The 24251-nt window shown below is 43.7% G+C and overlaps 1 protein-coding gene across 3 annotated transcripts; it reads left to right on the forward strand.

Moving 5' to 3' along the window:
• Positions 1-6: 6 nt before the first annotated feature.
• Positions 7-14712, forward strand: pcyox1 (prenylcysteine oxidase 1). 3 transcript variants are annotated; one of them, XM_067249832.1, is made up of 7 exons: positions 7-259; positions 5849-5994; positions 6201-6407; positions 8896-9070; positions 11501-11673; positions 11940-12092; positions 12292-14712. In XM_067249832.1, exons 2-7 carry the CDS (start codon positions 5883-5885, stop codon positions 12960-12962), a joined length of 1491 nt encoding a protein of 496 aa, XP_067105933.1. In that variant the 5' UTR covers positions 7-259; positions 5849-5882; the 3' UTR covers positions 12963-14712. The 3 variants fall into 3 exon arrangements, with proteins under 3 accessions (XP_067105933.1, XP_067105932.1, XP_067105931.1); XM_067249831.1 differs by having other exon boundaries at positions 7-196; positions 11462-11673; XM_067249830.1 differs by having other exon boundaries at positions 8-259; positions 11462-11673.
• The last annotated feature ends 9539 nt before the right edge of the window (positions 14713-24251 follow it).

Consider the following 24251-nt stretch of genomic DNA (forward strand, 5'->3'; position numbering starts at 1 on the left):
ACATGATCAATGTCTCATTTGGAAAGGCTGCAACTTTATAGATACAATTATCTAATCTTTTCCCATTATTATGATCAGAGAAAGAAATGAGTTACTAGTTTGCTATAGAGTTACAGAACTACCGACCTAGGACACAATCCGAATCAAAAGCACTCGAAGAAAGAACCTGATGTCTGCTCCTGAACGGACTCAAATGGTGTGTGAAATTCTGATATTGCCACCTTCTTTTTGAGCACGAAACAACCATTTTAGGTTCAAGGTAGGTGATATTGTTTTCTTAGATTGTTAGACAACAAAATACAAGGACATACGGTTAAGTATTGTTAGGTTGAACCAGAGAATGTCTAATATGGGGAGAACTACTCTCGGGAAACTTCCGGGTTCTGAACTGGTTGCAGTTCCACTCTAGTTCCATATGAGGGCGCTAACGGTCGCGTGCAGAATGAATGAGGAGGTCTATGAAGCTATACCCCTCAAAATCCACTTTTCTCAGGATATCCTTTTTTGTCTAGTAATTTGAATGCTGAATTCGAAAGGGGAGGCAAAAAAATACACACTGCTGGGTTTTAGATTTTCTAAAAGTCGCCTTTTGTTCTAAAAAGCCTTTTAAAATGTTGATAACGTCATACACATTGTACGGCCAAGAGATACTGCATTACGGCAAGCTCTGGTCACTTCCTTTTCTCTCTCGAGGCATCAACAACACAGCTGACAGGTTAGGCTCTCCTTGACAATACACATGCTAGAAATAGTTTTGGTTTGCTGATGTTGTTGCTAATGCTCTGACATTCTGGTTCCGCTTCGGATGCCATCAAGCGGGATCTCTGGTCGTAGTCAGTCCTTCACTAACCAATCAGCATTCATTAGCAGAATGCTAGCGTGTTATGGGCAACAACGACTCACCCTGTAAGAAATCGAAAGGACATACTCGTTCATTCAACTTTCAACCTATAATCCATGTTTGACATGCAAAAACTACAATAAAATCTGAAATTTATCAACGACAATCAGGTGAAAGAGACACATTTAGCCGTTTAGCTCCATAGATTCCCATTCATTTTGCAGTCGACCGCGATCACTCCCAGTGGAACTTTGGTGGAACTGCAACAACAACAGCGTGTCACCTGAAGGAGCTGAATCTCTGCCCCCTCGAATTTATTGGGTGTGCTCAAGCCTTCGGCGAGAGCACAACCTTTGTTCTCTCACATATATATTATTATTATTATTATTTTTATTTCTTTTTGCCCCCCTAAAACTCAGTAAATACTTGGCCTACATAGACAACGTAGGTGTCAAAAGTTTCGTCTTGGTAGCGATTGAGTTGCTTCTATTGGAATTTACGTTCCGTTGCATGGTTTAAGCTTAAATTAAGTTTTTGTGGCGAAAAGTGAAGCTAACGGTGGCTAATTTGCTAGCCACAGTCACTGACGTTACTAACGTCACTGCGTCACTAACGTCACGAAAACACGCGTGACTACCTTTGCCAGAACATTCGTTTAGCATCTGTTAACTTGGGGGATATCTAGGCTAACTATAGCTTTACTGCAAGGCAGCTGCAGAAACGCCACAAGAAAAGAGGCCAGGGTGATAACTATTTACTCATTTTACTTTGTGATATGACACACAATTGTGATGTGTAATGTACAATATAAGCTGATATTATTAAGGAAGTACATCTACTTTCGGAAACAGTAGTCTACTATTTCACTGAAGTATTAGCATCATGACATTAGCCTGTGTTTCCCGGGCAACACATACTACAGTGGTCTATGATGTAGCGTTATCTGTTTTCAATCGTTAAAATAAACATTCCTCACATATACATTTTCGTTGTAGGATTTATTCTGACATTAGAAACCGATTTGTTGGTGAAATTACCATTACCTGTGGTTTCAAACCAGTGTAGCTCACTGCAACGCTGTAGCTTACGCGAGACACACTACAAAAACATCTAGCTACAGTACACAGCTGTTTAGGAAGTCAAACGGCGACAGAAAATGTTCGGCACTCCCCTTACTTAAATCAAAAGTCTATCTAACTACTAACCTGAACTTCATTGCCACAGCCTAAACGTTGTCAATCTGTTCATGAAAATAATTAATTTCAGCCTAAACCGTACAACGGAACGTTAAATCCAATTCAACCAACGCAATCGCTACCAAGACGAACACAGCAGTAGCCTAGTACTGTACCGTAGTAGTACAATTTACCGGGGCAGCTTCTCAACACAGGGCTATATCGCATTTTGCGTTGTTACTGACAATGATCGCTACCAGTGAGCTTTTTATGAATGAGCAATTTTCCACTAAATAAATGTCAAGCTTATTTACGTTTTGGGGGGCATATTTTCAGTTAGCAGATGGTACCGTTTGAATTGCGATTCCATCTTCTACTGCCGGGTAACGTCGTAGAATAATCTTCAAAGGGGTTGTTTATTCATGAATGAATGCAATATGAGTAGGCTAAATGCCTGAAAATATCATGAGAAGAGAAAAACTTAAAATGACGTTTAAATCATAGAGATTAGGTCAATTTTTACACCGGTCTGCAATAATGTCACGAAAACACGCGTGACTACCTTTGGCAGAACATTCGTTTGGCATCTGTTAACTTGGGGGATAGCTAGGCTAACTATAGCTTTACTGCAAGGCAGCTGCAGAAACGCCACAAGAAAAGAGGCCAGGGTGATAAATATTTACTCATTTTACTTTGTGATATGACACACAATTGTGATGTGTAATGTACAATATAAGCTGATATTATTAAGGAAGTACATCTACTTTCGGAAACAGTAGTCTACTATTTCACTGACATATTAGCATCATGACATTAGCCTGTGTTGCCCGGGCAACACATACTACAGTGGTCTATGATGTATCTGTTTTCAATCGTTAAAATAAACATTCCTCACATATACATTTTCGTTGTAGGATTTATTCTGACATTAGTAAACGATTTGTTGGTGAAATTACCATTACCTGTGGTTTCAAACCAGTGTAGCTCACTGCAACGCTGTAGCCTACTGTACCCGAGACACTAGTGTGAGTAGCTAACAACAACTCCTCAGCTGTTTAAGTCAAACGGCAACAGAACATGTTCGGCACTCCCCTTACTCAAAAGTCTTTCAGTAGGGAAACTATCTGACTACTAACCTGAACTTCATTGCCACAGCCTAAACTTTGTCAATCTGTTCATGAAAATAATTAATTTCAGCCTAAACCGTACAACGGAACGTTTAATCGAATTCAACCAACGCAATCGCTATCAAGACGAACACAGCAGTAGTCTACTAGTAGTACTGTACTGTAGTAGTAGAATTTACCGGGGCAGCTTCTCCACACAGGGCTATATCGCATTTTGAGTTGTTACTGACAATGATCGCTACCAGTGAGCTTTTTATGAATGAGCTATTTTCCACTAAATAAATGTCAAGCTTATTTACGTTTTTGGGGGCATATTTTCAGTTAGCAGATGGTACTGTTTGAATCGCGATTCTATCTTCTGCCGGTAAAGTCGTAGAATAATCTTCAAAGGGGGTTCTTTATTAATGAATGAATGCAATATGAGTAGGCTAAATGCCTGAAAATATCACGAGAAGGGACAACTTAAAAGGACGTTTAAGTCATAGAGATTAGGTCCATTTGTACACCGGTCTGCCAAATGTATTCGTTTTGATTCAGCCTGTCAGCTGCCTCTTGCAGGGGAAATGAGAAGACGTCATATTTCATTCTACACTTCACTCGTATTTTGAGTTGTAAATGAGCAGCAAAAAAAAGATGCTTTTAAATCTATGTAATCTTTATAAATAATAAGTAGGCCCGATGCATTTTTATATAAAATATACAGACCCCTGTGCAACCGACGCAAGCAAGCACACCCTACAATTTCCCCAGAAATTGTATCCTCTCTAGTTGAATTTAGCAACAACAGCAACACTAGCTAAATCATTGCAGATATCAGAACAGACCTACCTGTAGTCTCTGAGTGTTTTATGTATTAAAGATCCTGTAAAGTCAATTCCATGATTTGCTTCTCAGTACATTATATACGTGTGAAATTAGTTCCTGAATGGGCAAAGCGCTAAAACTTTGTCGCACCGAAAAGTGTAGTTAGACCGTAGAACAGTTTCTCTTCTTTTCAGATCAGGTTTTAATGGGCGGGGCCAAAAAGTTACCCATCTATGTCATTTCGACCCATCTACGTCAGATCACTGACTACTGTACTGTTATTGTAGCCTACATCAGCTAGCTAGCTTCAGGATGTCTCCCTGCATCTTTCCTGGATGCAAAAACTTCAGCTGCGCTGCAACACTTTAATTTCCCTATTGATGAGGAAAGGAAAAATAGGTTGATTGATTTTGTGGAGAGCCACGCTGATGGAAAGCTTCGGATAAACTCCAACAGCCGCCTCTGCAATGGATAAGAGTCTGCTAAATGACTAAATGCAGTGACCATTTCACGGCGGATAGTTTTAACATGGACCAGAGACAGACGGGGTTCGCGGACACACTGCTTCTCTTGCAGCGCAGAGCCGTACCGAGCATCGCCCTCCCGGCCGTTCCTCCTCCGGTCGCACCTGGACAATCCACCGCCACCAGCAGTTCATCACTCAGTTCTGTGTGCTTGTTATAATTATACTACATAACTTTTCCAGAGGTATCTCTGCTATGAGTTAGTGCAAACCGCTAAATTGATATTAGGCTACTCGGTGTAGAATGATGGTATTTTGGTGAAATGTTAGCTAATGTGTTAGAAGTAGCCTAGTTGGAGAGCTCACTGTCTGCTGTCTCTGGTGTCCATTTTTACTGTTACAGCTCAGGGGAACATTTCATTTATATGCATCTGTATGTTTCACTCATTGAACAAATAAATTCTATACGGTTTTGTTCGGCTTGACGTAGCGTCCATTATCTGGGTCGGAGGTAGCCTACTTGAGAGAGCTGGCGTCTTCCAGCAAGGGGGCCGAGCTTCAGCTCCTTCAGGCGACACGCCCCCCCCAGTCTCAAGCAGAGAAGAGTGCAGATTTTTTCAAGATTTCAAAGCCTAATTTAACATACTTGTCTGTGTTATTTTTTCATTCGAATTTGGATGGGTAGTTAATAACACATTATTCTGTGGTGTGGCGAACTTAAAACTCGTTTTCAGTTCCACTTTACAGGATCTTTAATTACTTTGTCTTTGCATCGTACCAACTGAGTAACAGAATGCAACAGTCTGTGATCTGACATAGATATGTCAAAGTGACGTAGCTCGGTAGGGATGGGCAAACCGAGGCTTTCCGAAACACAAAGACAATTGAAACATTTGAGTCGGGGCCTTTGAAATGCTCGAAACTCAAGTGACATCTGGAGCTGTGACAAACACTTTGTCAAGTGACCGGAAGTGATTTTAAAACCCGTCTCGAAACGTTGTTCCGATGCAGTGAGTGTTAAATGTGTCGAGACAGTATCGACACCGTAGTACCGAGCGGTCCATCACTATAGATCGGTCATTTTTTGGCTCCGCCCTTTAAAACCTGATCTGAAAACGGAAGAGAAACTGTTCTACCTCCACATTTCAGTGCGACAAAGTTTTTGCGCTTTGCACATGCCTTCAGGAACTCATTTCACACGTATATAATGTACTGAGAAGCAAATCATGGAACTTGCTTTACAAGATCTTTAATAGCGAGTGGACAGGCTCTCCGTAGACGGGCTCTGGTTGAACTTTAGTAGTTTACACATTAAAGACGTTGATTTCCTGCCTCCATTAATAGTTATCAGTCATCTCTTATCATTCACAGCCCATACAGGCTAGCTATCATTTTCAGTGGCATTGTTATTTTATTCTGGATGTGTTTATTTTCACAGGCGCCTGCTCATGTGAATAACTGAATGCTTCAAAATGACTTTGAAAACCTTGTCAGTCAGGGCTCTTCTCTTCTTGGGTCTGTGTCAGACTGGAAGGAGAAGTTTAGCCTCAGCTCCTGAGCTAAAAGAACCACCCAAGAGGATAGGTAAGCCAGGCTAAGACCAAAGTCCAGATTCTACTTATCATTGGCACTGTGAACAGGTTGTGAGGCAAGCCTAATCTATGCATGTATTTGGAGAAAGAGTTCTGTTGGTATATGCAGCATTTGTATTTAGCTTTTTGACCAGAGTTCGGTTGGAATTTATGGTTCCATTGTTGAAACCTTTAGTTTTGATTCACCTCATTTCACAGCTGTGGTAGGAGCAGGCATTGGTGGAACAGCAGCCGTGTACTTCCTGAGGGAGGAGTTTGGAGCCGGGGTGAAGATTGATGTGTTTGAACCGGGGACCATAGGTGGGAGACTGGCCACCGAGAAGATTGGGGACAATGAGTATGAGACAGGGGGCTCAGTCATTCACCCCCTTAATCTTCATATGAAGCATTTTATTGAGAAACTAGGTAAGGTTATTATATACTACTAGAGTTAAACTGGATTGCCCAGAAACAACAAAGGGTTTCACAACGGTGGTTCACTTTTTACTGAGGTACCGCGCCATGGTTCAAGATAACAGATAAAAAGGTATAAAAGCACTGCCTATTGACCAATCACTTATTTTGGAAAAAGTTATTACAATTGTCCTAGAAGATTCCATGGACCATGAATAGCGAGAGGGTAGTTAGGAAGTTTTGTTCAGAGACCGACAAAACCCTTTCCCTGATGATCTATGGGAAAGATATACTATTGATTCTCAGCAAATGCGAATGGCTTATTTTACACACCATAAGAATACACCTAAGCAACACATTCATTTTTTGGAATACACAATTGTAATTACTGTCAGATATACTCGTGCCTCAATGATGAGGCAGTGATATTGATAAGCCTAATAACTTACACATTCAGACAGTCAGATTTGTTTTTGCCAGCTTTCCTTCCCTCCATTGGCAGCAGTAACTTATGTTTTTTTTTTAAAGCCTGGATTATTCAAATTCTTCGTATGTGTTTAATATTAGAGTTTGTCCATCTTGTGTAATATGCATCTCTGGTAGACGTGTCCATGTTTGTGATTGGTCATGTTGCAAACTGCAAATGTTTACTCCTCGACAGCTCTGCAAACGCCTTTGTAAACCGAGATCGTTTTAAACAAACGTTTTAACAAATCGAGGCGACAAAGCGTTTGCTGACCTGTCGAGGAGTAAACATTTGGTTTCTTATATACTACAACAATACGTGGGAAGATCCCAAATCAAACACGTCGAATCTGGATCAGACGCCATGTTGTCAGAGCAATCAGCTGCACTTGCACTGGTGACGTCACTACATCTCCAACGCAACATATCAACAACATCAATTCGTCTTCTGTCTGCTTCAGATACTTCTTTAAAACGGGAAGCGATTGCGGGGCGTTTGCGGACCTGTGCTAAAACCATATTTGGTTGTTTTAGGTTTTTTTTAGGCAATTTAGGCTACTTTGTTGCCGAGCAGATGCCACGTTGTTAAGGTCAATGGCTACATCTCCAAGGCAACCGCTTGTTGCTAGGTCCGTAAAAACGTTTCTTATATACTAGTGTAATAATTGGACCAATACACGGTTCCTATTGGTCTAGAATACGTTCTCAAAAGTTAATAAATCCGTTTATATACCTCCTGAAAGGTAAATAAACGTTTTACGGACCTAACAACAAGCGGTTGCCTTGGAGATGTAGCCATTAACGAGCCATTAACAACGTTGCATCTGCTCGGCAACAAAGTAGCCTAATAAGCCTTAAAAAAAAGCCTAAAACAACCAAATATCAAATCACATTTATTTGTATAGCCCTTTTTACACGCAAGCATGTCACAGAGGGCTTTACATATGCCCATAGAACTGCCCCTCAACCAACCTAAACCCTCAAGGAAGACAAGGAAAAACTCCCAAAAAACTCTCAACAGGAGAAAAAATGGAAGAAACCTTGGGAGGAGCAATTCAGAGAGGGATCCCCTCCTCCAGAGACGGTTGGTGAGAAAGAGTAGCAGAACACAGGCTAAACATAGTCATACAGTGTCGGTGGGTTTTTAAAACACCAAAATCCATTGTTCAACTTTATAGATGTAGGACAGGACCGGGAGACTCGCGACCAGGTCCAGCGTTGGCTGACCGACGACCAGGCAGGTGCTGACAACTCAAACCCCCCACACCACAAGGGATGTGTGTGGGGGGGGGACAGAGAGAGGAGAGCAGGGATTAGAGAATGCCAGGAGCAGCTAACAGTTACAGTCATAATAGAATGAGATCCCCACCGGTCAAGTGTGGACTGGTGCAGCAATTTAACGGAGCAAAAAAGGGGAATTTGATGCAACCCCACACACCAAGACAGCGACAGCCCCCCCCCCATTTGGAACATGAAATCTGTTCCAGGGGAAGAGAACTCTAAAATAAGTTATACTTATAGAATAAGGATGGAAGCAACCCGTCCCCCGTTGCCTCCAACTAGTAACATACTTACCTTTAACAGTCGTAGAATTGACTAAACAATAACGTTTTTAACCTAATTTTAAATGTCGAAACAGTATCAGACTCCTTAATTGAGACGGGTAATTTGTTCCAGAGAAGAGGTGCTCTATATGAGAACGCCCTACCTGCAGCTGTTTTTTTCTTAACTTTGGGAACCACCAGATAGCCGGCATCTTGAGATCTAAGTGTCCTTGCGGGGCAATAGGGTGCAAATACGGTTGATCATAGCTAGATCACGAAAACCTGGGTAGACCTGACTCAAGTTGATAACTACCGTGGTAAATGGTAACACTACTTATGCGTGATTGCAGATGTTAGACTTAGTAAAGTCACTTAACAAAAAGATATCCTGGGTATGTTGAACTTGCTTTGTAGTATAGGCCTTTGGTCTCAGTGTATGGTATATCATAAGTGAGAAGATTTAAATCTTATCTTTAAATATTTTTTTACAGGGATTTCTCAGAGAAAGGATGTTCCCTCCAAGATGGCCATCTTTGATGGGAAGGAGCTTACCTTTGAAGAGAGTGACTGGTTCATTGTGAATTTCCTCCGTCTGCTCTGGCGATATGGTTTTAACTTCCTCCGCATGCACATGTGGGTGGAGAGTGTTCTTGACAAGTTCATGAGGTGAGAGGTTGTTTTGTATGGTCTGTATTTCAGGCTGGCACATTTCAGCATCAGCATGTTTAAAAGACTTAATTTGTCTGCATCAGCAATTTATCTTATCCTCTATTCACAGTGCACATTCCCCAAGAAGCTTATAGACATGGGATCAAACACAATTATCTTTTCATACTACACTGAACAAAATTATAAAAACTAGTGGTGGGCCGTTATCGGCGTTAACGCACTGCGATGCGACTCTTATCGGAGATAAAAACAATATCGCCGTTAATCTATTCTCAAAGTTGGGTTGGGAGCTGGGTCTATACTACGCAAGCTATGCGGATGTATACCTGGCCGAATTGCACTGTAGGGGGCGAGAACGAGTCTTTGAACCTGTGTGTATGCCTTGTGTATGAAATTATCACATCAAACGTGACATGCTAACATGGATGCAGCTATGAAGCCACCTGGTTTGCTTCAGGGAAAATGTATTTTTAAGAAGCTTCCCAATGGAAACCTCGACAAGACTAAGGTTGTTTGCACCTTGTGCTATGCGGAATTAGTTTACTGTAGGAGTTCTTCCAGTCTCAAATACCACCGAAACGCAAAGCATCCCTTAGTTAATGCAGAAGATGCCGGGCCAAGCACTGATGTAGCGCAGGGGAAGAGTCGTCGTCAAACAACGATGTTTGAGTGCAACCGAGGCAAGCCCGTCAGCACAGCTCTATCAGCCAAGCTAACTAATCTAATAAACACAAGTACATCTTATTGAACATAATTTATTTTCATCACCAATTATTATAGTAGAACAGCTTTCTCAAGCAGTTTGTGATGCATTTTGGAAGCAGGAGATGAGCTCCTAGTCTAATGCGCCACCTGGCTTGAGAAACCCGTTCTCAAAGACTTACTTTTAGTCATTATTTGGGTAGCAAACATATTCTGAATGCCTTCGGCGGATTTCAAATGAGCCATTTTAATCTAGATTAATGCCAAGATTACAGTGAGATTAATCTAGATTTTAAAAAATTAATCTATGCCCACCACTAATAAAAACACAACACTTTTGTTTTGCCCCCATTTTTCATGAGCAGAACTCAAAGATGTAAGACTTTTCTATATATGTTTCTATGATTTTTCTAAAATCCATCCACCTCACAGTTGTGGCATATCAAGATGCTGATTAGACAGCATGATTATTGCACAGGTGTGCCTTAGGCTGGCCACAATAAAAGGCCTCTCTAAAATGTGCAGTTTTCCTGTATTGGAGGGGTCCGGGGGGGGCCCGAAAACCAGTCAGTTAGGGTGAGAATTTCTGCACAAACTGTCAGAAACCGTCTTAGGGAAGCTCATCTGCATGCTTGTCATCCTCATCGTCCTCATCGGGTCTTCCTCATCAGGTCGGGGTCAGGTCGAGGGTTAGCTCGAGGGTTAGCTAACCCTGGCCTGACCCTGACCCTAACTGACTGGTTTTCGGACCCCCCCCCCCCCCGGACCCGCCCAATACAGTTAAACTACACATTTTAGAGTGGCCTTTTATTGTGGCCAGCCTAATGCTACGGCTAAACCAAGATCGGAAATTTTGCCGTGCGGAAATAGAATGTTCACAGAGCGGATCTTTTATTTAGCCGGCTACATTGGACGCGTTGAAGATGAATCAGTTTTGCTGTCTTTGTTTATTTGTTTTACAAACACTGTCAACTATCTTACTTCCTATTTAACACTTTAATCTATCTACTTACTATCACTGTCGTATCTTCAAATAGAAAAGCAACGTTAAATCTCGTTAAATCTCCATGGAAACAGCTCTCGAGGTTTGGGAAATAATCGGATGTATTGCTTCCTTCATTATTTACATAAAAATATATAATAATTTTCATAGATTTATTACCAGACTATGTAAAAAGTGCCACGTAAAACTTGCGGAAAATAATAAAAATAGAAACCAGTCTATTTATCAATTTTCTGCGCGGAAATTGTCGGCGTGTACATTTCGTTTCCGCGCCTGGTGTTGCCACTGTCATTGCTTACAATGGATTAGAACTCTGCTGAGTCCACACTGCGTCCGCAAAACAAAATTTCTGCGATTGGTGTAGCCACGGCGTAAGGCACACCTGTGCAATAATCATCCTGTCTAATAAGCATCTTGATATGCCACAACTGTGAGGTAGATGGATTTTCTCGGCAAAAGAGAAGTGCTCACTAACACAGATTTAAACAGATTTGTGAACAATATTTGAGAGAAATAGGCCTTTTGTGTACATAGAAAAAGTCTTAGATCTTTTGAGTTCAGCTCATGAAAAATGGGGGCAAAAACAAAAGTGTTACGTTTATAATTTTGTTCAGTGTATATAGGTTCTACATCATTATATTTTACTATTCGTTGAGCATGTTCCTTGCCACCTGTTTGTTCAGGATTTATCAGTACCAGCAGTTTGGGTACTCTTTCTCCAGTGTGGAAAAGCTCCTTCATGCCATGGGTGGTGATGGCTTCCTCGTACTAGCCAATCAGACGCTTGAGGAGGCCATGCTGGGGGAGGGCTTTTCTCAGAGCTTCCTTAATGACATTGTAGCACCAGTTACTCGCGTAAACTATGGCCAGAGTGTCCGGATCAATGGTTTTGTGGGTGAGTTTTACACACAAAAAAGGGGGGTAAAAAAGTTAACAGTTTACTCTGACTGCCGCATGACCCTATATTGCTATCAAATTTAATAAAAACAGGTCACATATTCTAAAACCATAGTGGTTTTAGAAACATGCCTTGTAGAAGCTAATCATTTCTAGCAATTTAACCCTAAAGCATGCTGCCTGCAATTTCTATGTATTATTCTAAATTGAATTTAAATAGTGTTTGGCTTTAACGCATATTTAATTTTATTCTGTTGTCTCCAGGGGCTGTCTCTCTAGCCGGGGCTGATCCAGGCCTGTGGGCAGTAGATGGAGGCAACAAAAGAGTGTGTACAGGCCTCCTTTACCACAGCAAGGCCGAGCTCATTCCTGCTAGAGTGACGGCCATCTCTATCAAGGTGCGGCACTCCAAGTCAGGTACGATTGAGGTCAAATCTTGAAGACTGGATTGCAGTTGTGCAAGACATAATTTGGACAGTAACCTGCATTACCTTATGTACTTTCATTGTCTCTGGTTATTCTGTTTTGGATTGCGCTGTCTTGCCCTAATTGAAATTCCCCTAGACTATACACCATATTTTACTATCTCATTATAACTAGCTTTTATCATCCTTAGGCTCAACAGGCAGTTTTTACGAGGTAAACTACGTTGGAGAGTCTGCCGCCGGCCACTCTCTCTATGACATTGTGATCATAGCCACGCCTCTTCATCAGGAAAAGTCTGACATCACCTTTGCAGGTTTCTCTCCTCCCATCCCTTCTCATTACCCAGGGCGCTACCACCAGACTGTCTCTACCCTGGTCCATGGCCTTTTGAATGTGTCCTTCCTGGGTACCACTGAGCAGCCCTCCCAGTTTAGGGTGTCAGATATTTTGACCACAGACACCAAGGGCTCCATCATCAAGAGCTTGAGCTCCATCGACCCTGTACACATCCCGCCAAGCTACACCCGCCCCCCGGCAAGCCACAACAAGGTGTGGAAGGTTTTCTCTCATCAGCCTCTTTCTCAGGAGCAGCTTCATAGTATGTTCCTTTCCTGGGACTCTGTCTCTGAGACCAGGTGGCTCGCTTACCCTTCCTATCGCCCGCCCCACCGCCGGACCCCGCCCTTTATCCTCCACGATCGCCTATATTACCTGAATGCTGTAGAGTGGGCGGCTAGTGCCATGGAGATGAGTGCCATCTCAGCTAGGAACCTGGCACTGCTGGCACACCACCGCTGGTACAACCAGATGAGCAAGATTGACCAGGAGGACCTGCACACCCGCCTGAGAGGGGAATTGTAGATAGAGGTGTAGGGGAGGGATGGATAGATGTATGGAAAGGAGGGTTGTATGGAGGGGAGGATGTGGAGAAAGTAAAAGAGATGGAGTCTAAAACAATAACTATCAATTCGAAATTTCACATTGTCCTATTGCTAGACACACTGAATCAACCTGATACTAACTATCACACCTCTCTTTGCTGTATTTTCAATAGATCCAGTCACGATGCATAATACCAGCACCAAATATTCCACAAAATTTTACAAGATATGATACTGTTTCTATTGATCATTGTGATAACATTATAGAACACACTTATATGACAGGGTTCAAAATACTTTTTCTACTTAATGCTTTGGATTTCTTTTTTTTACCACCAAACAATTCTGGGCCACTCAAACATGTTTTAATGTTCAAATAGCTGCTAAATTAATAAGTAATTTTGATTAAATAGAGGTTAGAACTCAGTACATGCACAAAGTCCTGTGGCTAATTGTTTAATGACATGGTCTAGTGAAGTGACAAAGTGAATGATAAATCCTCTCAGGGAGGTGTCAGTTATTTATCGACATCAACTAAACCATCTGCTAATCTTCCAACACTAAGTGATATCATATGAAAAATGTGTAGTGTTCTGAACTATAGTGCCTTGTAAATTACTAACCAATATGTAGTTATTGGACGTTGACTAAGCATTTTAATGGCCTTTTGTCTGTGTGTAGCATATATACATGTATGGATAAAGCTCTTTCATCTATAGATGATCATTACAGTTACATCCCAGTCACTCAGATGGTACATCTCTCAGATCACAATTGAAATTCTCAAAATAATTGATTAAACCTCCACATAATCTAGTCAATTGTGTTCATCATAAAAGCAACTTCACATTCTTTTGAACAAATTGTCAATGCTTTGGTATTTTCTTGCATATTATTATAGAAAATTTGCTTATTTTTCATATATTATCAATTGCTTGTGTCATGTTGATTAAAATGTGTTATACTGGTTCTCTTCTGAAGTTAGTAATGTCTTAACCAATTGTCATAATTATAATGCCCCATACCAGCATTGCATGTACAGTCCTGCTGAAGGGGTATTTCCTATGTTTACATTTCTCCTGATTAGTAGTTTTTTCCCTTTGTGCTATAAAACAATTTTGTCCCTTTTTTCTGTATCAGATTGACATGGTCCTTTAAACAACAGTACAAACAGTAAAAGTGTGAATGTGAATCCTGTTCAAACTCTTGCAAGCAATCTCCCACTTACAGTATGTAATGTGTAGCTTTGTTCTGTTGAAATTGATATATGCCATACACAAAAAGTGCAGCCTTTGGCACTTTCAATCGTGCAAAACCTTAGCCAAAGTTTACAACAGAAACTGCTTACAGAGTACACTGTCGTATTGACAACATGGTTAAGCATGTTAACCATCTTGTTTGTTAACAATGAGACAAGGACTTATCATTCTGATAGCACTTTGTACTAATTATTTTGATAAATGCTACCGTTTTGCTAATGTTAAGGATGATTTGAGAAATATACCAAAGCGACTGAGATATACTGTAAAGTGTTTTTGGGTGGTTGACGAGTAAAAGTTGAATTCATGACCATCTTATTCCACAGGTAAAAAAAACACTTTTTAAACAGCATTTGCCAAAAAATATAAATGTTTTACAGGGTTGTCTAAAGGTCGTCTTTGGAGATATTAACCTTATCACATCCAGTTGGAAGACACTTTGCAATTAATGTTTCCAATCATCAATAAAACAGTGACAAAAATATTTTGTGTGCTTGTCGCCGAACCTGACGAGGTTCCCCTGGATCAGGTTTAGCGGAGGGCACCGGCCAATATTGGTCACCCAGTAAGGCTAGGGTCTGTATACTAGTTTTACCGGTCAAACCCGCACACAAGATTAACCCTCGTGCTGCCTTCGGGTCACATGACCCAAAGGTCCATAACGAACCATCGTTGTGTTTACCCAATTTTACCCAATACAAAAACAAATAGAAATAATTTTCTTTTAACCATTCCAATGTGGGGGGTCTGAGACAGCCCAACGGTTAAAAGAAAATGCTTCACTTTGTTTTTGTATGAGGTAAATTTGTCGCATACGACGGTGGGTCACAATGACTGATGGGTCAGAATGACCCGAAGATAACACAAGGGTTAAGGAAATCGTAAAGACACAGATCACTGCACACAGATCCATCTTCAATCCTCACACGTGCACATAAGGACACCCAGCCTCAACCTGCAACTCCCAATAAACCCACCCTCAACGCTATCCCTTGTCCAGGCAAACACAGACAGATAGAAAAGAAAAACATCCGTTTGGTCGGGGTCCCTCCCGACCGAAAAAGAAATAAAAAATATCAGGAAACTGACCCAGAGTGGAAGACAGTCCAGCCCCTCTCAAGGAGACTGGTTCCGGAGCCTGTGCGTCGCGTCGAGGCGAGGCCGACAATATCTAGCCGGAATCTCTCTACCTCGCGCACCAACTCAGGCTCCTTTCCTGCCAGCGAGGTGACGTTCCACGTCCCTAGAGCTAGCTTCTGCAGCCGAGGATCAAACCGCCAAGGCCCTCGCCTTCGGCCGCCGCCTGTCTCACACTGCACCCGACCCCCATGACCCCTCCTGTAGGTGGTGAGCCCTTGGTGAGAGGCGTCGAGGTGGGGTGGGAATACTTGTTTCCCCTCGGTTTGGCGCCTGTACATTGGGTTCACCCCGGTGGAATATAGGGTAGCCTCCCTCCGCCTTCGGGTGGGGGGACGGGTCCTCACAGTTGTTTGTGCTTACGCACCAAACGGCAGCTCAGAGTACCCACCCTTTTTGGAGTCTCTGGGGGGGCTGCTGGAAAGCGCTCCTCCCGGAGATTCCCTCGTCCTCCTGGGGGACTTCAATGATCATGTGGGCAATGACAGTGAGACCTGGAGGGGCTTGATTGGGAGGAACGGCCCCCCCGATCTGAACCCGAGTGATGTTTTGTTATTGGACTTCTGTGCTAGACACGGCTTGTCCATAACTAACACCATGTTCAAGCATAAGGGTGTCCATATGTGCACCTGGCACCAGGACACCCGAGGTTTCAGTTCGATGATCGACTTTGTAGTCGGACTTGGGGCCAAATGTCTTGGACACTCGGGTGAGGAGAGGGGCGGAGCTGTCAACTGATCACCACCTGGTGGTGAGTTGGCTACGATGGTGGGGGAGGATGCCGGTCAGGCCTGGCAGGCCCAAACGTAATGTGAGGGTCTGCTGGGAACGGCTGGCAGAACCCCCTGTCAGAAGGAGCTTCAACTCCCACCTCCGGGAGAGCTTTGATCATGTCTCGGGGGGGGCCGGGGACATTGAGTCCGAATGGGCCATGTTCCAGGCCTCCATTGTTGAAGCGGCTGACCGGAGCTGCGGCCGCAAGGCGGTCGCTGCATGTTGCGGCGGTAACCCTCGAACCCGGTGGTGGACTCCGGAGGTGAGGGATGCCGTCAAGCTGAAGAAGGAGGCCTATCGGACTTTATTGGCTGGTAGGACTCCAGAGGTAGCTGATGTGTACCGGCAGGCCAAGCGGAACGCGGCTTTGGCGGTCGCGGAGGCAAAAACCCGGGCATGGTTTTTGGAGTTTGGCGAGGCCATGGAGAATGACTTCCGAACGGCTTCGAAAAGGTTCTGGACCACCATCCGGCGACTCAGGAGGGGGAAGCAGTGCACTGTCAAAACTGTATATGGTGGGGATAGTGCGCTGCTGACCTCAACGGGGGACGTCCTGGATCGGTGGAAGTAATACTTCGAAGACCTCCTTAATTCCACCAACACGCTTTCCGACGTGGAGGCAGAGTCTGGGGACATCGGGGGGGGGCCTTGTATCTCTGGGGCTGAGGTCGCCGAGGTGGTTGAAAAGCTCCGCGGTGGCAGGGCCCCTGGGGTGGATGAGGTCCGCCCGGAGTTCCTTAAGGCTCTGGATGTTGTAGGGCTGTCTTTGTTGACACGACTCTGCAACATCGCATGGACATCAGGGACAGTGCCTCTGGACTGGCAGACCGGGGTGGTGGTTCCCCTCTTTAAAAAGGGGGACCAGAGGGTGTGCTCCAACTTTAGGGGGATCACACTCCTCAGCCTCCCTGGGAAAGTCTATTCAGGGGTCCTGGAGAGGAGGGTCCGTCGGATTGTCGAACCTCGGATTCAGGAGGAGCAATGTGGTCGTCCTGGCCGTGGAACAGTGGACCAGCTCTATACCCTCGGCAGAGTCCTGGAGGGTACATGGGAGTTCGCCCAACCAGTATACACATGTTTTGTGGATTTGGAAAAGGCGTTCGACCGTGTCCCTCGGGGGCTCATGTGGGGGGTGCTCCGAGAGTACGGGGTACCGGAGTCCCTGATCGGGGCTGTCCGGTCTCTGTACGACCGGTGCCAGAGTTTGGTCCGCATTGCCGGTAGTAAGTAGAACTTGTTCCCGGTGAGAGTTGGACTCCGCCAGGGCTGCCCTTTGTCACCTAGGGGCGTTGAGCGACCTTCAGCTCTCACTGGAGCGGTTCGCAACCGAATGCGAAGCGGCTGGGATGAAAATCAGCACCTCCAAATCTGAGGCCATGGTTGTCAACTGGAAAAGGGTGGAGTGCAATCTCCGGGTCGGGGAGGAGATCTTGACCCAAGCGGAGGAGTTCAAGTATCTCGGGGTCTTGTTCACGAGTGATGGAAGAATGGAGCGCGAGATCGACAGGCGGAGCGGTGCGGCGTCCGCAGTGATGCGGGCTCTGCATCGGTCCGTCGTGGTGAAGAAGGAGCTGAGTCAAAAGGCGAAGCTCTCCATTTACCAGCCGATATACGTTCCTACCCTCACCTATGGTCACGAATTGGGTAGTGACCGAAAGAACGAGATCGCGAATACAAGCGGCCGAAATGAGCTATCTCCGCAGGGTGTCCGGGCTCTCCCTTAGAGATAGGATGAGAAGCTCTGTCATCTGGGAGGGGCTCAGAGTAGAACCGCTGCTCCTCCGCGTCGAGAGGAGCCAGCTGAGGTGGCTCGGGCATCTGATCAGGATACCTCCTGGACGCCTCCCTGGTGAGGTGTTCTGGGCACGTCCCACTGGGAAGAGGCCCCGAGGAAGACCCAGGATACGCTGGAGGGACTATGTCTCTCGACTGGCCTGGGAACGCCTCGGGGTCCCCCAGGAAGAGCTGGTGGAAGTGGCCGGGGAGAGGGAAGTCTGGGCCTCCCTGCTTAGGTTGCTGCCCCCGCGACCCGACCCCTGGACAAGCGGCAGATAACGAACGAACGAACGAGGAAACTGACCAACCTAGGGACTGGATTGGTTGGGCTGCACTACCAGTGAACCTAAGTATAGGACCGGCGAAAGGTTCTCTTGCCACAGGCAGTCTTTGAACTTGACGCACGGCCAGTGTCTTTCCAGTTCACTCACGCGTGGCTGAGCCTGTTAGTTGGATGCGGCTTCCACGACCTGGCTGTCGTCACTCCTCGGGATCCCCCGAGAACGCCAGGAGGTGGATTCCGTGCGGCCTCTGAACCTGCCAATAGCAAACACACACGGTGAGGCCTCAATGGTCAACAATCACAGCAACTCATTCATGCTGCAATGGCTTGTCGAAATCACCATTCCTTTCGGATATGTTTGAGAGTAGTCGCGGAGCCATAGGGGTGTCTGGGGTGGCACTGGACCCCCCCTGATATCGGACTGGCCACCCCAGGTGCCACCCCAAAATGTCATTCGCTATCCCTGGCAATTGGATGCTGATTGAAATTTAATTTATCTTGTTAAAAGAAGCGGGTTTTTTTTAACATCTGGCAGCGCATTTCGAGGATATTTCCACAGTTCACCAGTCAGTCACAAATCACTATGCCAGAGTCTGATACAGTGCCAGCGACGGAAGACAAGAGCATCATATTACAGTTATCGTTTTAAGGTTTAGCATTGGGGTTGAGGCTTCCTGAACAAAATGTTATGAAAGTTGAGTTGCTGGGCCGCAGAGCCATAGAACATTTACATTTAGTCATTTAGCAGACGCTCTTATCCAGAGCGACTTACAGTAAGTACAGGGACATTCCCCCGAGGCAAGTAGGGTGAAGTGCCTTGCCCAAGGACACAACGTCAGTTTGCATGACCGGGAATCGAACTGGCAACCTTCGGATTACTAGTCCGACTCCCTCACCGCTCAGCCACCTGACTCCCTATAGAAAAAGATGCATATTGGCAATTTGGTTCCATAACTACGGTGGCCGACGTGCAAACGCGCTGCAAATGAAGAAAACACATGCAAATAGACAAAACACAAGCAAATTAAGAAAACATCTTCATGAATTTGACAACACATGCGCAGCATTCAGCAAACGCGCTGCGAATACACAACGCAACCAAATACATAAACGCGCTGCAAATACATAAACGCGTTGCAAAAACGAAAGCATGCAAACCAAAAACGCTGCAAATACATAAACGCGTTGCAAAAACGAAAGCACGCAAACCAAAAACGCTGCAAATACATAAACGCGTTGCAAAAACTAAAGCACACAAACCAAAAGCGCTGCATCCAGTTTTCACAACGGAAGTTGTCCAGGCCTCTGGGAGCGCTAAATGGAACAGCTTGATTTTCGGCCCCACAGAGCAAGAGAGAGAGAGAACATATGAGAAGTTTGTTTTGGAAATGGGACCAAAATCGAAGTTGCTCTTTTGAAAAACTGTAAAAGAGGAGGGCCACATGTAAAAATGAATACTAACCTTTTTATGTCGCCTCTTTACTTCGATGTTGGTCCAAACTTCTCATATGCTCTCTCTCTTTCGCTCCGTGGGGCCGAAAATCAAGCTGTTCCACTTAGCGCTCCCCCTAGAGGCCTGGTCAACTTCCGTTGTGAAAACTGGATGCAGCGTTTTTGGTTTGCGTGCTTTTGTGTTAAAAACACTGCCGGTCACGTGTCAAAGTGTTTCGAAACGTTTTGTGACGTGATCTTGAACGAAACCTGTCTCCTACTTGCCAAAAGACTGACGTGTTGAGGTATAAAATGAGGCGGCAAAGCCAAAGGTTTTGAATGCATGAGACCTTGGTTGGGAGATTTGTGAGAGTTTGAAACAGTTTGAGAACTTTAGAGAAAGTTACAGAACGTTACAGAAAGTTAGTTACTTGTGTGCCATTAGCGAAATCCTGTTTGTTCATTTGTCTGTTTGTGTGCTGTTGTGTGTATAAAATATATATATTTATATGAATATGTAACAACTAGAGTAGAGTAGTGTTGTTAGAGTAGATTTATAGTTATAAAGCTTTTGCCAGTCCATCATTTTGGAGCTTTTAACATGGAGCAAAGGCAATGTCAGAAGATGACTTTAGTCGGTGATTCATTAGAACGTTTGTTGTCTAGCTCTTAATCTCTCAGCAAAATGTAAGCTAATTATTTGGCTAAAGGATGCCACACGTATCAGACAGAAGTTGTTCTATAAATTCGTAGCCCGACATTAAAAACATTTATAGTCGGTTGACTGATCGCGTTGTTGTACCCAGTCAAAGGAATAAACACACAGGAACATCATGAACATTCAATGGTCTTAGAAAAACATGTAGCATAATGTTCTTTATTTATTGCCAGGACACGGTCCAAGTAGCCTAGGCATACATAACATTGAAAGCTAATTCGTTTGGAATTTCTAGGCTATTGATGTTACATGTTGATGTTCAGCCTATTCAATTTAACAACTTCAGAAGGACAAGACAGGCAGTACACTGTTATCCTTATTTAAGTGGCTTGTCACTGCCTGAAGTGCCTACTTATCTATCTATTCTTCCTATGAACCCGGTTATGACTGCTTTAAACAAGCACCGGTTGGCTACACACCTCATGCCGGGCTTATACAGATGTGTGTATTGGCACTTTGAAAGGATTGAATTATTATATCCACATATCAATGTATAATTATTAAATCCACTGCAACAATAGGCCAAAGGAACACCAACACAATGTGAATAGCCTACAAACAATAAGCATACTACTGTAGTATAACTGTAACAGGCTAGAGGCGATTCTAGGTTTTAAAACTGGTGGTCGTAGCACTCTATCTAAACACTCGTTCAGGTGCTTTCTCGAGTGTTTGCAACCAACTACCGCACACATCGTTCCCGAACCACTTTTCTTCATGTTGTAAATTGTATATCCTCTTTGTCACTGCGATATCAGTGTTTTGTCGGCACAACGGAGCTAGCTAGCAAAACAAACCCAGCCCGCCAGAACGGAAGTGGATTGCATCGAAGGGAGGAGTTTAGGAAGTAGAGCGGAAACGGCTCAAAAACTTGTCTATATATATATCTATGGGTAGCCCCACCACAGCGTCATCTTGTATTTCATACCTGATTGGCTGTCTGTCTGTCTGGCGCCAACATTAGTCGGCAAGAAGAAGAGCGAGTCGTCCTTTTTTGCTATCTTCTGTTGAAATACTACACTACCCACAATCCTAAGCAAAACAACACTGATATCTCTGATTGGTCGAACTCGCGGTTACCTTGGCGACGTTTACCACCCCCGTGACCGGTTTAAGCCAAGCCCCCACCCCTCGGCTTGAAGCAACGGCCCAGGTGGATGCATAGACATATACACTGATAACCACAATAGGAAATTATATATATTTCAATAATATTAGTCTTGCCTTCAGAAGCTTTTGTTAAACACACTCATTATTCTTTTTTGATCGTGTCATCAAGCCAGACTGCTTTTGTGGGACAATGAAGGTCCTCAGTGACTACGTTTCACCCCCACTTATATCTGATGGAAACGTCTTGTATAGTTCTGTTAATATGCCCCTTTCAAAGGCACGTTCAATAAAGTAGACTATATTTTAGACACACTTCTCAATTTATTACATTATTAGCAAGTCTTGTTAGATCACGTTATATCCATTAATAGGCGTTTGGTTTTGTAGGTTGAACATATATAACACAGGCCACATTTCTACACTGATGTTAAATTGAAGGCAGTGTGAATTTCGCGGCATTTCGTTTGAATATAAAGTTGACAGTAAGCTATGGTAAGTCTGCATTATGGAAGATTTCTGTTACAAAAATAACTATTAAGCTTTCTTTTTCTGGCGAGAACAACGACGGAGCTAAGTGTTCATGTTAACAGTTTATTTAATCCAATACAATGCGTTGGAAATCATACTCATATCACAAAGAAAGAAAGCAACATATGTGATGAGTTCCATCTAGAATAGCCCTATATTTAGCCCTATTGCCTATTTCTAAAAGCCAAGTGAAAGGAATACTATTTAATGACAGCATACATTTCCGTAAAGTTTGCATCATGTCTCTGATTCTTATCGGACTTGTACCGCATTCTGCCACTGCAATGCCTTAGCTCACACGCTCGCACCCATATAAATCTATGCTCGCGACTGGTTGTCGCAAAGTATGACGTGTACAGCTAGTTGCAAGCGTGCACGAGGTCTCGGTGCTAGGGAAAAAAAGAGCCACTGTTTAAAGCTAGACCGGAAGAGTCGGAAGTGGAAAGATGGCGCGGTCCAGTTTCGTGCTCTTGCATGCCTCACTGCGCCACTGAGCACTTTTCATAGAAATGAATGGGGACGCCATCTTGGAAGACAAAAGTTGCTTCCTCTAGTAATATTAACTCTATGGGTTAAGCGATCTGAAGGTTAAAATGTTAGTTTGAGCAGGAAAAGAAATGAAAACGTACATATGCCAGTGGTGCTGAACATATCAGACAACAAAAGAAAAGCTTATTCAGTCTACCAAAAGTGACCTCTTTCTTTGGTCCAGTATCTGTAGAGCTAGCTCTAACCCTGTGCCCGGTGACCTGCATGTCCACGGTGCTGAAACGCGGAGCCCATCGTTGCTATTTATGATACCAATAGTCTTCGGTTCAGTGTCAGTCAGACACTTTTTGGGTGTGCTTTGCCTTCGGCAGACATGTGGTGCAGACATGTGTTTTTCGATATATTTAGTTGGGAGTGGGGTCTCCCACACTGTTTAATCCACAGCCGGCACCTTTCCTCCTGTGTTTTGGACTTTGGAAATATTTTTTTTACGTGTGATAAGTGACTGACTGGCTCGTTCGTCAAGGGCGGGCCCAACCGAGTCCCAGGGCGGGCCCGGCACCCCAAGGCCCATAGCGCCGGGTCTGCAGCTGTAAATGTTTACTCCTGTGTTACAGCTCAGGGGAATATTTCATTTATATGCATCTGTATGTTTCACTCATTGAACAAATACATTCTAATTAGGATTCCTCCGTAAGGAGGAAACCTATTGCTATTGTTAGTTTTATTGGGTGTGCTTTGCCTTCGGCAAGGGCACTTTGTTCTCTCACATATATATTATTATTATTATTATTATTTTTATTATTCTTTTTGCCCCCCTAAAACTCAGTCAATATTTGGCCTACATAGACAACGTAGGTGTCAAAAGTTTCGTCTTGGTAGCGATTGAGTTGCTTCTATTGGAATTTACGTTCCGTTGCATGGTTTGGGCTTAAGTTAAGTTTTTGTGTCGAAAAGTGAAGCTAACGGTGGCTAATTTGCTAGCCACAGTCACTGACGTTACTAACGTCACTACGTCACGAAAACACGCGTGACTACCTTTGGCAGAACATTCGTTTCGCATCTGTTAACTTGGGGGATAGCTAGGCTAACTATAGCTTTACTGCAAGGCAGCTGCAGAAACGCCACAAGCAAAGAGGCCAGGGTGATAACTATTTACTCATTTTACTTTGTGATATGACACACAATTGTGATGTGTAATGTACAATATAAGCTGATATTATTAAGGAAGTACATCTACTTTCGGAAACAGTAGTCTACTATTTCACTGAAATATTAGCATCATGACATTAGCCTGTGTTGCCCGGGCAACACATACTACAGTGGTCTATGATGTATCTGTTTTCAAACGTTAAAATAAACATTCCTCACATATACATTTTTGTTGTAGGATTTATTCTGACATTAGTAAACGATTTGTTGGTGAAATTACCATTACCTGTGGTTTCAAACCAGTGTAGCTCACTGCAACGCTGTAGCTTACGCGAGACACACTACAAAAACATCTAGCTACAGTACACAGCTGTTTAGGAAGTCAAACGGTGACAGAAAATGTTCGGCACTCCCCTTACTTAAATCAAAAGTCTATCTAACTACTAACCTGAACTTCATTGCCACAGCCTAAACGTTGTCAATCTGTTCATGAAAATAATTAATTTCAGCCTAAACCGTACAACGGAACGTTAAATCGAATTCAACCAACGCAATCGCTACCAAGACGAACACAGCAGTAGTCTACTACTGTACCGTAGTAGTACAATTTAC

This window comes from Osmerus mordax, chromosome 14 (assembly GCF_038355195.1).
Source record: "Osmerus mordax isolate fOsmMor3 chromosome 14, fOsmMor3.pri, whole genome shotgun sequence".
In the NCBI taxonomy this organism is placed as follows: domain Eukaryota; kingdom Metazoa; phylum Chordata; class Actinopteri; order Osmeriformes; family Osmeridae; genus Osmerus; species Osmerus mordax.